The 14259-nt window shown below is 38.7% G+C and overlaps 1 protein-coding gene across 31 annotated transcripts in view; it reads right to left on the bottom strand.

The window, feature by feature from the left end:
• Window positions 1-4225: 4225 nt before the first annotated feature.
• NRCAM (neuronal cell adhesion molecule) overlaps window positions 4226-14259 on the bottom strand; it is a 299432-nt gene continuing 289398 nt past the window's right edge. For all 31 annotated transcript variants that reach the window (XM_074340564.1, XM_074340572.1, XM_074340545.1 and 28 more), the window contains one exon: window positions 4226-5469. In XM_074340564.1, coding sequence (XP_074196665.1) covers window positions 5232-5469 — 238 coding nt within the window. In that variant the 3' untranslated portion in view covers window positions 4226-5231. The remainder of the gene's footprint in view (window positions 5470-14259) is intronic.

Raw genomic sequence — 14259 nt, 5'->3', positions numbered from 1 at the left:
TCCTTATGCCCCACTTTCCACTGCTCCTTGAGTCACTACAAAACCCTGCCCGGTGGTCCTCAGGCACCAGCGTGGCCTGGCCCCTGCATCTGCTCCAGGCACATCCGTCTTCTGTGCAGCAGCTCTGTCCTGCCTTCTCCTCATTCCTACTTGTTCCCCAGCTTTCAGCTCACACGTCCTCAGGGAAGCCTTCCAGACTCCTCTGCACAGGTCCACTTCCTCCATTATTTGCCCTCAGGGAACGGTGTGCCTTCCCCTAACTGTGCATGTCTCAGTTTGGAATTGCACATTCATTCGGGTGGTTATTTGGTTCACGTCTGTCTTGTCACGCCAGACTCCAGGCACTGGTTTTGCTCATCTTGTACCCTCCCTGCTTAGTAAAATAACTGGCTGTCGTACCTGCTAAAAAAATATACTTTTATGGGGCCAGGGGTTATTTGGAACCACAGGATTTAAGCAGAAAGGGATATGAGAAATCATCTTTTAAAATTGAAGAAATGGACGCCTAGAAAGATGGGATATTGGGGGAGGAAGTGTTTCATTTATACATGGCTACATAGCTAGTTGATGGCAGAGCTAGAATGTAAATCCTGGTCTCTTTGTAAATCAACCTGGGAACTATTTGTTTGTTTGTTTAACTACTCTGGTAGTATTCTCTCCTTCTCCTGCATTTTTTAAAAGTTAAAACAAAAAAGACAAACAAGAAAACTAGCTGTCTGTGTTTAAACTGTGCTTTTTCTGTGCTATCAAATGACAAAACATCAAACTACTGGTGGCAGTCAAAGTGGCACGTTCTAACACACAATGGGATTTATAGATGATGTAATACAGAATTGTACACCTGAAATCTATGTAACTTTACTAATAATTGTCACCCCAATAAACTTTAATTTAAAAAAAGAAAGAGAAAAAAGAAAAACTGGCACGTTCTGCAGAAAGGGGGGAACCATTTTAAGGACATGCCCCCACCCTTACGCCATTAACTTGCAGAAGTGGTGGGTGCCTAGTGGGAGCCAGAGGCACACTCCTGCTCCTGCCCCTGCTGACCAGCCTGCAGCCACCTGGCCACAATCAGTAAGAGGAAGATTAGCAAGGCTCATAGTGACACACTCCCTGGAAGTTGTGAATCCTTAGAGAACGCTGCAAATCCCACTTCCCCTGCTGGCAGCAGGCAATCGTTTTCCGCACTGTCAGACCACAGTCTGATTACATAAAATGATTTAATGCTACTTTTCCAGAGGCTTCATCCACCACTCCACCCCCACATCCTGCAAGAAAACTGTTTCTTTTGCACTGAATGAAGCACGGGCACCCTCTGGTGGTAATTTGTAGGAAAGTCTCTTGAGGAGAGATTTCCTGAGTTGGGATGAGAAATCCCAGTTCTTTGCATGTCTCCTTCTGGTCGCCACAGCCATTTTCAAAATCAGCCATTAAAAGTAAACCAGGGCTATTATTATAAAGCATCTGAAGAAGAAGGCATCAATGGCCCAATGCTTTTATAATCCCAGCCCCCGTTGCTAAGCAGAGCTGACTGGTGATGTGCCCTGAGGATACGGGCTGTGAATGTGGCCTCAGTGTGAATGGCGGTCCTGAGTTCCGGTTTAGAAGTGAATGCTCTCTGAGGTAGGCACACTAAGGCCTATATAGCACTTTACAATTGACTTATACACAGCAGTCCTCCTGATGCACTGTGTCACCTTCTGCAGTTGCAGTTACCCATGCCAATGGTGGTCTGGAAATATTAAATGGAAAATTCCAGAAATAAACAATTCATAGTTTTAAATTGCACACTTCTGAGTAGCATGATGTAATCTGGAGCCATCCTGTTCCATCCTGCATGAGACGAGATGCCCAGCATCTCCACGCTGTAGACGCTCCCCGCCTGGTAGTCAGGAGCCGCCATCTTGGTGGTCTGGCGTGGTATCCCAGTGCCGGTGTTCAAGAAACCCTTTCTTTACTTAATAATGGCCCCAAAGCCATTCACCTGACTTATATTACAGTATATGGCTATAATTGTTCTATCGCATCATTAGTTATTGTTGTTCATTTCTTACTGTGCCTAATTTATAAATTAAACTTTATCATAGGTACATATGTACCATGTTTCCCCGAAAATAAGACCTAGCTAGACCATTAGCTCTAATGCGTCTTTTGGAGCAAAAATTAATATTTTACTTATAGTATTTTACTTATAGTATTATTATTATTTTACTTATAGTAAAATAAGACCGGGTCTTATATTAATTTTTGCTCCAAAAGACCAATTAGAGCTGACTGTCTGGCTAGGTCTTATTTTTGGGGAAACACGGTATAGAAAAAGACATAGTATACATAGGGTTCGGTATTACCTGAGGTTTTCGCCTTCCACTGGGGGTCTTGGAATGTATCCCCCTTGGTTACAGGGGGATAACTGTAACATGTTATCCAAATAGCTGTGTAGGGAGTGGGAGTTCCGTGTCAGGAGAAGATCTCAGGGGTGGAAAGCTGGGACCAGGGACAGGTGAATTCGGGCAGGCGGTGTAACAGAGGAGCAAACCAGACCTAGACTGTAAACAGAGCGAGGCAGGTTTGAGACAATGAGGAGAACAGGGCTGGGGAGAAGCGAGTGGATGGCATACCCATTATACTTGTAAATGCCCAAACTGTCCCAACAAAGAGAGGTTAAGGAATCCCAGTCGCCTGTGCTGGGGACAGTGGAGATCTAGTCAAGCAGAGGAGAGGCTGACAGAGGCCAGGCCCCAGGAAAGGAAGCGGCTCCCGACTTCTCAGACCGTCTCTCAAAAGGCTGCTAATGTCTACTCCTGCTTTTCACTAACATTTTTTGATGTGTCTCTATTTTATTAGCTCTGTTTTATATTGTGTTTAGCTCTGTTTAATTTTCTCTGCATATAATAGCCTTTTAAAAGCAAAAACCAAAATTTGTGCTATTTGAAAACATTAGGAAATATCTGCTTGAAAAAGTTAAAAATCACAAAGAGCTCAAGACTGTTTAATGGTTACTTGTTGATGGAAATCCAGTCACATCTGCCTGTACCATTACACATACCATACACTCCACTGGGAACACGATCTATTACAAGAGGGAGGGGCTTTTAAAATCACATTTAATTTTTAATACAAAATCTGTTGCACTATTACAGAAGTGACCCCTTCATGCACAGGTAAATTTAGTATCTACTGTATGGAACAGTAAAAACTGTCCTTTTATTGTACCCCCAAACATTGGCAAACGTAAAGTAACTTTAATCTTTGTGCTCTCTGATGCCAAGGCAAGCCCGTTTTGTGTTTTTGTATTTCCATTAGGAAGGTTGATCTGTGAAAAGTGAATATGGAGACATGAAAGTAATTAGGTTCATCTTTACCTAGGATTACTCCAAACTGTGCTTTACCTATATGTTTCAAAGATGCCAGGTGACTAGGCCTACTGAGCCCCACCGACAAAGCTCTGAAGAGTTCATCGAGAAACTTGCTGTCAATATATATTATAGAATCATTCACTAATTTAGTTTCACAGCAAAAAGGGAAAATAAAACCCAAAAGGTATTTATGTAAATGCTTTCCAATCCCATGCACTGTATTAATTCGCTAACTTCTTATACAGTACAACATAAACATTGTAAGTTTATTTGTATGTAACACCTATAAGCATATAGCATCTACACTTTAAGTGTATTTACAAATTCAACAAAATATCTACATATAAAAAGCTTTACTTAAAATTAAACTTGATGCAAGTTATGAGAAACCAATTTATTGGCAAATGAAACTGAGCATTCCTTCAACCATAGGTTGTTATAGAATTTCATATTTGGAGGTAAACCATTTGCTAGATATTGTTTATGAATATGGTAGGATGTATATATATTTTTGGAACTGTAGATGTAATCCATTTGACTCTTGGCCTTCTTAGCACTTACCAGATTTCTTAGATTCTGAAATGTGTCCATAGCAATTTGCATACAGATTATTTAATGCTGCAGAGTTTCAAAAGCTGTCACATGGGTAAAGACTTAGAGAATAATATATTCTTGTCGACATGCTGTTGTATGCTTTTAGTGTTGAAATAACTTATTTTTTTAAAAAAATTTCTACCAAGTTGATGTCTTTCTTACTGAATGGGATTTGTTTTAATAGAAACCATAAAAGACCTCAAAATCATCAGTTGGTGATAAAGCTTTTTTTTTTTTTTTTTTTAATATACACATGGGGACAATGCTCCTTAAAATAAGCTGTCTTATTTGTTTTATTTTCACATTTCTTTTTTTCCAGCATTGCAGTTTTCATTATCTCTGCTTTTTAAAAGTTACGTTTAGACAATGACAGTAACCTAGCACTCTGAGTAGACTGTAGCGACAATACAGAAGGCAGTATGTTATGGAATGCTTCCGGTCTGAAGGCACTGCATGTGTCTTGCCCTGTGCTTTCTGGAGGAAGTTTTGAAATTTGATTGGAGTGATTTGTTTTTGGAGTCTTTCGGTATGGCACAAATGCCAAAGTGCATTGCAATACACATTGTTGATGCCTAAAAACTACTGAACATAGAGATGATGTAAGAAGCGAACACTGTCCTGCTGGAATATCTGGGATATTGCAAAGGCTACGAAGTAAGAGAAGCAAAGAGCAGGTAACAGAGTCTCAGTAAGCATCAGCAAATGCAATTGTCACAATGAACTCATTTAGCAAGTATATACTGTACATCCTGTTCCTAACAGTCTCCCAGAAGACTAACAGCTAGACATAGAGTCACCAATTTCACGACAATGTCCACAAAGACATTGAAGTTCTAGGGAATACTAGAGTAACACTCTCGACGATGGAAACGGAATTCAGATTTAGGGGTTCAGCTGAGGCGAGTATAAACAAAGTATCAAACCATGTTTTAATAACAAACACAGGTATGTCCTTTAACTGGATGTAGCATTTGTCATGCATCATGTTGAACTGTATGCTGAAGATGAAATCACGATCTGTTGATGATGCTGTATTGTTTTTATAAGTTCTGAGGAAATCAAGAATACCTATTTTGAATGAAAAAGTATGCACTTTGCACTGTGGTTCACATTAACATATCAACTGACTGAGCTGTGTTCTTGCTCTAATTGTTCTCATAATGTTAACATACAGCAGAACATTCGCTGTCTGCCTCTATGTTCATAGTATGAGAAGGCTGACACACAAGGGCTGAAGAGAAACATCCTGGAGGAACGGGGTGTTGGCAGAGAGCTTACAAATTAGACAAAGGAATTCATGGCATTGACGGGAGACGGGGCCTCTGAGCTTTCATTGCCTTCAGCTGGTTCTTTCTCTTTCTTACCACTGTACTGTCCTATAAAGGAACCGTCCTCGTTGAACTGGCCGTTCACCCCCTCTCCATAGTCAACGAGGCTGTCATCACTGTCTTCTTTTTTCACAGTCCTGTCTGAAGGTGTGCGACTGCCTTTTTTCAAAGGCTTGTGGTCTTCTGCATCACTAGAAGAAAAAAGAAACTTTCGTCAAGACTGGCATTTAGGTAAAATATTTGGTTCTTGAAGGTCATGCATGCCAATTATGATAAAGCTTATGGAGCCCTGAGCTTCTCTAGCCATATCTAATCGTCAGGTTGACTCCAATGGCTGGGATGTGGTTGGAATGACAATCAAGCGCAGAGATGGTTTAATCATGGTCTTCAGTAGGTGGATGGTTTCTTACTGTGCATGTCAATATCAATGACAGATTCTGGCTCCTGAGTTGGAAGCAATTCTGAAATAATCACAAGCATTAAAAAAGGAAGAATTGAAAAAAGTTGAAAATCATCACTATTTTGCATTTAAAAGGGGGTAAAAGTTTATGGCAAGTAGAGAAGTTAGTATGTTAAACTGTGTAATATCGCTGATTCCTTGGATGTGAATGGAGAGTGATTTTGGTTAAGTGTGAAATATGGATTTTTTTTTTCTGAGCAAGAAGAAGAAGCAAAATCCTGCATTTCAAATAATTTTGTTATTGAGTGCAGGCCAGACTTGTAAACTTTAACCTTACCTTTCAAGAGACCTACAAATTCCATTAAAAGGATGCAGAAGGAACAAATGAAAATAGCCTAAGAAGAAAAGCAAAATCCTTATACTGATAGTATACAGCATTTTTTTCCCTGTAAGAATTTTAGTTAATGGGTAAATGTTTATTAATTTGGAAAGAGATGCAATATAACATCAAAGCACTATGTGTATACTATTAATGGCATGTCAATATATTCTAAATAGTGTGTGCGGTTCCAAAAAATGTAAAAGCAAACATTTCCTGCACTCATCTTTACCCCACTCACCACCACTCCCAAGTGTACTATGCAGCCTATCCATATCGGATGGGAATCTGAGGAGTGTAATTTAATAACACTTTATGAGACCCACTTTGTTTTTGCCTATTTCTCTGTTGAACCCCTAACACGAAATCTGGAAGTAGAAGAGTAATCACCATTTTAGAACATCCCCTCACATGGTCATGTAACTAGATATGTACAATGACCTATTCCTTAACTGGTAACATTTGGTTTAAAAAACAAAAAGAAAAAAAAGCAATGACAATTTTTTTTTCTTTCAAAGTATGAAAGCATGGACAAAATAAAAAAACATAAACACTATTAGTAAAAAATAAAAAGGCTTATTGTAAAATCAAGGTTGCATTAACTGCAGTATCTCACCTACCAATTTGTGCTAGGACTTTATTGATCCATCTGTTTCTGAGAATGACTGTTTTTCTAGCCAAGATACAAATGTTTGAAGCTACACAAATATTCTGTCTCTTCTGCCAATAATTCCTACTACGGTTTTCAGTATTTCTCCAAGAAGAAAATCTCAAGACTGGAAAATAATACTAGCTTAATATGACACTGACATGTGCTATTGAAAACTACCTGTTTCAACAAGACACAAATTCTTGTCACAAATTGAACAAATGATATTATCATCACTACTAGTAAACAACTGGGGAAGTATCACAGAACCTTGGGGTGGCCTGTGTTTGGGGCACTTTAGGGACATAGCATCCATTTTCCAATCTATTGCAAGAATAACTTGTATAATTCATCTTTGGGATTTAATCATTAACTTCCAGACTTTGCTTGAATACTTCCTGTGAAATACTGCTCATGACGTGGTGAGAACAGAATTGTCACCTGGATTCCAACTATTCATCTTTGCTTTGTAGAACTACTGTTTCCCCGAAAATAAGACCTAGCCGGACAATCAGCTCTAATGCGTCTTTTGGAGCAAAAATTAATATAAGACCTGGTCTTATTTTACTATAATATAAGACCGGGTATAATATAATATAATATAATATAATATAATATAATATAATATAATATAATATAATATAATATAATATAATACAATACAATACAATATAATATAATATAATATACCGGGTCTTATATTAATTTTTGCTCCAAAAGACGCATTAGAGCTGATGGTCCGGCTAGGTCTTATTTTTGGGGAAACACAGTGGTGTTCCAAGGAATACACTATAGGAAATTCTCGTCTATGACATTTCTTTGATCCATCCATCATCTTTCCATCCATCCATCCATGTGTCTAATACATGTTTATTGAGTGCCTACCATAAGACAGATAATGTTCAAGTCATTGGAAATATAGCAGCAAACAAAATAAACTGAAACCCTGACCTTACTGAGCTACTTCTAGTAGGGAAAATAAACATAAACAGTCAACATATTAAAGAATTAGTTATATAGTATATCAGAAGGTAATTAATGCTATGGAAAACACAGAGCTGAGTAAAGAGGATGGAAGGTGTCAGGGAAGTAGGTGGAAGGTTGACATTTAAGTAGAATGTCCAGGGAAGGCCTCATTAAGAAGTGACATCTGATCAAAGGCTTAAAAGAACTGAGTCAGCCAGGCAGATAGCTGGAGGGGGAGTGATCCCAGCAGGAATAATAAGCATATGCCCTTAGGTGGGGGTACCTGGCATGTTCCAGAAATGGAGAGGAGCTTGTGTGGCTGGAACTGAATGAGAGAGAGAGAGAGGGAGAGAGAGAGAGAGAGAGAGAGAGAGAGAGAGAGAGAGAGAGAGAGAGAGAATGCACACACTGGTGTGGGGGTGGTGGTGGGAGGAATGGGGGATGAGTTAAAGTGAAAGAGAGGTGACAAGGCTAGATGAGATGAGGGCCTAGTAGGGCACTGTAAGGATTCTGTGTTTAATTCTGAGGGAGATGGGAAGCCACTGAAGGGTTTCCAATGGATGAGTGACTTTATCTTACAGTTTAAAAAGATTATTGTCATTAGTGTTGAGACTAGCCTACCCTGGAGGATAGCAGTTGTAAACAACAGCAAAATTGGACCATGCCCACTTACTACATATTGTCTGCTTCTGTACTAAAATAGCAGAATTGCAGAGTTGCAGCAGGGACAGCATGGCCTGTGAAGTATAAAATATTTACTATTAGGCCCTTTACAGAAAAAATTTGCCGACTCCTGCTCTAGGGGGCCAGGGGGACGACTGCAATAAACCAGGAGGAGATGACTGTTACTTGGCCAGAGTGGAAAACTGGGGGTGGTACAAAGTGGTCAGATAATGGATGTATTTTGAAGGTAGCACCAACAGGATTTACTAATGGATTACATATGGGATAGTAATTCACAAACATAGATGAGAAAATCCCAAAGAAATCATGAGTAAATGGAAGTTTCCAATCTACTAAAAAGATAATGTATCATGATCAGATTGTCTTTATTCCAGGAACGCAAGTTTGTTGTAACATTAAAACACCAATTCGTATAATTCACCGTTTTAGCAGAAAAAAAGAACAGTATCTTATAATCATCTCAGTAGATTTAGAAAAAGGTATAAGGTAAATTCAACAGTCAGTTATAATAGAAACTTTAATGCACTAGGAATATAAAGCATGTTCACAAACTTGATGAAGGACATCTACAAGAAACCTGGAGTAAATGCCATCCTTATGGTGAATGCTGAGAGCTTTCTGTTGGACATCACAGATAACAGCAGGGATGCCTGCTCTCACTAAAAACTGCAACAGAAGTACTAAGCAATGTGGTAAGAATAAGAAATAGAAGGCATACGTGTTAAGAAGAAAGGGAACTGTCATCATTCATAAATGATATGATTATGTGTGTGAAAAATCCAAAAGAATCTACAGGCAAACATTAGAATAAAATGAGACTTTAGTAATGTTGCTTAACACAGTATTAGCATAAAAGTCAATTTTGTTTATGCACTTGCAAACAGTTGGAATATGAAATTTAAAAAATGATTCTATTTTTGGTATCTTAAAAATATGAAGTATATAAGAAGAAATCCAACAAAATATGTGTAAGACCTCTATGAAGAAAATGAAACTCTTATTCAGAATTATTAAAGAAGAGCTAAATAAATGGAGGAATATACCTAACTATAGACAGGAAGACTCAAACACAGTAAATAGCTTAATAGTATTAGGACAATGTCTTTTTGGTGTAGAGACAGACAAAATGATCAGCGGGATGGAATACAGAGCCCTGAAATAGTTAGGAGATTGTTTTGTTGGCTTTATTCTAACATCCTATTTTTATGCTATCATAACTGGAAACATTTAAAAATCCTATTTCCAACTGTTTGCTGGTTCACAGAAATATGATGGACTTTTATGTTAATTTTTGTGTCAAGGAACATTAAATTCTCTTTGTAATTCTAATATTTTCTCACAGAGTCGTTTGGATTTTACATACACAATCACATGAGTTCAGAAGGGGCTCTCTGGAAGCATGGGTTCCAGCTTAACGTCCCTACTGGATGAGAAAAGATCTATAAAAACATAGGCTGTGCTGGAAAGAAGAGAAAGAGGAAGAGGGATGCTCTAGCCACAAACAGAGTCTTTCCTGGAAAAGCTGTTCAAAGGCAGCTCAAGATCTTTTTAAGACTAATTTTGTAAACGTGGTATGATGTAATAATGAGAATCTGGGTAAACGAGAAAAAATTGTATGAGGTACCATCACACTGCCTGGCATGTGATCTGTGCCCAGAGAATACAGGTGCCCACCCATCTGCCATCACACCTTTTTCTCCCCTTCAGGCCCCACCTCAGAGAGATTGTTTTCTAAGAAATAGCTTGTGTAACACACACACTTAGAACTTTCCAGATGTGATGAGTGGTGTCAAGTCGGTGTTGAAGCACTGTATTAGCGTTTACCTTATTCAACTCAGAGATTAATTTTATAATGAAATAGTAAATAAACTGTTTTGAGACTGTGAAGGGAAGTTGGTTTGTCAGGTTTAAGTGTGAAAGGGTAGTTTCCCAAATGAAAGGGGTTTACGAGTTATAGAGCACGATTCAGAAGTCACATACTTATTTAGCTACATTGTATTCAAAGCTTAAAAAATTCATCCATATTTTTATGAGAACTTTTAAGGACAGGAGGTGTCAGATGTTAATTCTGAACATAGAATGTCAAAGATTAAACAAATTTCAAAATAAGTTGTCAAATAGTCATCAAATAGTAACATTGAGCCACAAAATATACTTTCGATACTTACACTCATGAATAAAGATCGTTGGGCAGTGGAAAGAAATGTTTACATCACACCATCAAGATTCAGTCCCTCCATGACTTCCTCTGGGAAGACCTCATGTACCACCCTCCTTCTCTGCCACCCACTGGGCTCTCTGCTCCTGGCCCTGTGACACTGTAGTTGTGTCCCTTGTATAGCACTGTCACACTATGGTCAGAGTGTTCTTTTACTTCCCTGCATCCCTCACTAGACTATAAACCAGCGAGATAATACCCTAGTGGTCTTAACCTTCCGTTGCCTAGCATACAGTAGACATTTAGTAAGTACTGGTTGAACGAATTCATTGTAAAGTAACAACAGAAGAGATAGCAAGCAGTTTAGAAATCATTCAGAATTCTAACATTAAAAATTGTTATTACTTCTTAATTTTAGAATGTCGGACAAAGCATTTGAATATATTCTTTCCTTTTTCTTACCCTAAGAATAAATTTTAGGGAGTTCATTTTCTTCCCCCCAAAGCACTTCAGGGTTTTGCCCATAGAAGACACCTTTACAGAGTAAAATTTAGCAACAACAGATAAATCTGTGATCCCTTGGTCTGATTTTCCTGGGGTTACCACCCTATCACAGCCAAACCATGCTGCAGTTTTGTTGACATTCAGGACCCAAACATTCTTTCCCAACACCCTCTCTAAAAGTCTGTCGTTATTTATACCACTCACACACTGGTTTGTGTTTGTGAGCAGAATAAAGCTAGCGTATGTAACGAATGTGACACATCTTCCTGTCATTCAAGCCTCATGAGCACGGGGTAGCGGCGTGTACCAGGCCCGTGTACATGTGAATGACACGATGGTCGTGCCTCCATTTACACTAGAGTTCAAGAGCCACGGCCATGTGGTTTAGGTCCTAGGTTCTGGTTTTTAGAAGAATGGATCTAAAGAATGAAAATGTACTTACACGGCTGGTTGCATTGTGTCTCTGACTTTTCTATACGCTAGTAAGGATGCAGTTCCTACGGTGTGTATAATTAAAGAAACAAACAAAGAAAGCTGCAGGCTTCCACCAGAGGGCAACTGCTTGGGGTGGGTGTTTCAGTGAGGGCACAAGTTTACAGCATATGAAAAACCAAAATCAAATTTGGCCACTGAAGTTCCATCCCTCTTTGCACCATGAAAAATCCCCTGGCTCAGAGCCAACCATGTAGACACTGTTTCATCCTCAAGCTGGAGAATGAACAAATCATAAACAGAATTAATTTACATAGACAATAGCCCTAATTTTGAATGTGATCAGCATATTGATTTATTTTCAGAATGAAAAAGAATAAGACTCAATAAATAATGCAGAGCTCAAAACTTCCAAAAGGTGCAAAGTAGAGAAGGGACCCTCGTGATTTAGGGAGGAGAATGACACTTAAATATATTATTTTTTAAAAAAAGATTCTGTAATAAACAGTTGGAACCGTTTTCATTAATTGTGACAGCTAAGAAACTAAAGGTCTTTTGTTTCTTTTAAGTAGAAAAGAAACCAAAGGGAAAAACATTCTGAGATAGTGTCAGAAAGTCACAGGACAAAGCCACATCTTTAGGAACAGGTGGCTGGGTGTTTGGGGAAGTAATTTCACTTGTGGGATTCTCCTTATGAACTTTCAGTTTCAGTAAAAGAACAATCACCGAGCTGCATTTCATGTTGAAGTCACCCATCAGAACCTATTTCCCTTGGCACCTCCCAGATAAATGTCACACGTGTGACAAGTTTTTTCATCTTCACATGTGAACTGATGGGCTTATACTCAATAGGCCCAAGGAAAAGTCTTTCTCTTTTGAGAAACTCAAAGCATAAGCTAAAGACAGCCATTTGAAAACGCTTCACAAACATATCATATATGAATTAACACCAAAACAAAGACATGTGACATCTGTGAGTACAGTGATAATGAGGCCAGTAACCAAATACTTGCTATGTACTGCTCTGGAACCCCAAATCATAGGAAAGTTGTTGGGACATAGCTCCCAGAGGAGTGTAGAAATCATAGAACTAGACACCTCTTGCGATCATTTAATACTTGAACAACTGTATCATTTTATGAATGAAAAAAATTGAGATCTAGACAAATTAAGTGATTTCTAAAGAAATCCAGGGTAATGACCGAGTTGACAACAAAACTAACAGTCTCTTGATTCCAAGTTAGTCCACATTCATTCGCCCTCCATATCAGTCAAGATTTAATGGAGTAGGCAGCATAGTTACTCTGAGAAAGTCCCATTACATCAGATCATGGTTTCACGTCACTTAGCACCAGACTGATGTTTGAGACCCGTGTAATGAGCAGTATATTGCCGGATTCATGTAAGCACAATAAAGCAGAACAGAAATCCATCACCATGTAAAATAAAGAATGTATGACGTGCAATGGTGTATTTTCAATTCATGCAAACACAATTTTTTCAGGCTATATTAAAGGTTTAACTTAATCACAATAAATAACGGAATGGTGTGCATATCCTGTATAGAATTCTAGCCACAACAATTCTAGTAATTCTCAGCTACCTGTCTGACAGAGAAACATGTAGCAGAGTGAGTTAAATCAGCAGATTTCAAATCATCTGGCATCAGACCTGGCTACCCTCAGCTGTGGCTCAGGCTGGCTTCTCTCTGTTATGCAAACCTTCTGGGTGAACTGGGGGTGGGGGGCGCTGCTGGAGGTGTTCACAAACTTTCAGACCCAGAGGCAACATTTGACATCAAGACAGCCCTCACTAGATGTTTTTCTATATCATGAGATATAGAAATTCTGAGAAATCTTAGAAATCATAGTCAACTCTGCCAAAGAGATCAGAATATAAACGCTTAAGTGCTGAGATACAAAGGCAACAAAACATTTGTATCTGCATGGAAACTGGTACGAAACCAATTGTCAAAAACATGGTTTTTCTCAATCAGTTCTCATATTTCTTATCCTTGGCATTATTTCTGCCCTCATGTTGTTGACGTGGAAACATCAAAAATGAGTTCTAGAGACAGGTAAAAACTAACAAAAATATCTTGTTTACAAATGTCATCTGGAAATCACAGTAAGGAAATATTTTATTTCACCTAAAAGCCATTTCTTCTGGCAAAAAATAAAAAATAAAAAAAATAAAAGCCTCAAAATGGGCTCAGTGCACATTTAAAATATTATATTTTATATAATCAAGAGGCTTATAGAAATTAAAAATAAGCTGTAAAGGCATTTAATAAATAGAAGTATTCTTTTGGAACACAAAAATCCCAATCTTTTAGATGAATAAATATTTTTATGTTTTTAAACATATCTAAAATAATCACGTATCTCTCTTTAAAAAGACATATAGGGGCAGCAGGGTGGCTCAGTCGGTTAGAGCGAGCTCTGAACAACTGGGTTGCTAGTTCGATTCCCACATGGGCCAGTGAGCTGCGCCCTCCACAAGCAGATTGACGACAATGAGCTGCCGCTGAGCTGCCAGAGGAGTGGCCGGATGGCTCAGTTGGTTAGAGCGCGAGTTCTCAACAACAAGGTTGCCGGTTCAATTCCCACATGGGATGGTGGGCTGCGGCCCCTGAAACTAAAGATTGAAAACAGCAAATGGATTTGGAGTTGAGCTGTGCCCTCCACAGCTGGATTGAGGGACAGCGTCTTGGAGCTGATGGGCCCTGGAGAAGCACACTGTTCCCCAATATTCCACAATAAAAATTAAAAGAAAAAAAAGACCTAAAATCCCTAGGCAAGAATATCTT

This window comes from Rhinolophus sinicus, linkage group LG09, assembly GCF_036562045.2.
Source record: "Rhinolophus sinicus isolate RSC01 linkage group LG09, ASM3656204v1, whole genome shotgun sequence".
In the NCBI taxonomy this organism is placed as follows: domain Eukaryota; kingdom Metazoa; phylum Chordata; class Mammalia; order Chiroptera; family Rhinolophidae; genus Rhinolophus; species Rhinolophus sinicus.
This window is presented reverse-complemented; position numbering and strand designations above follow the sequence as displayed.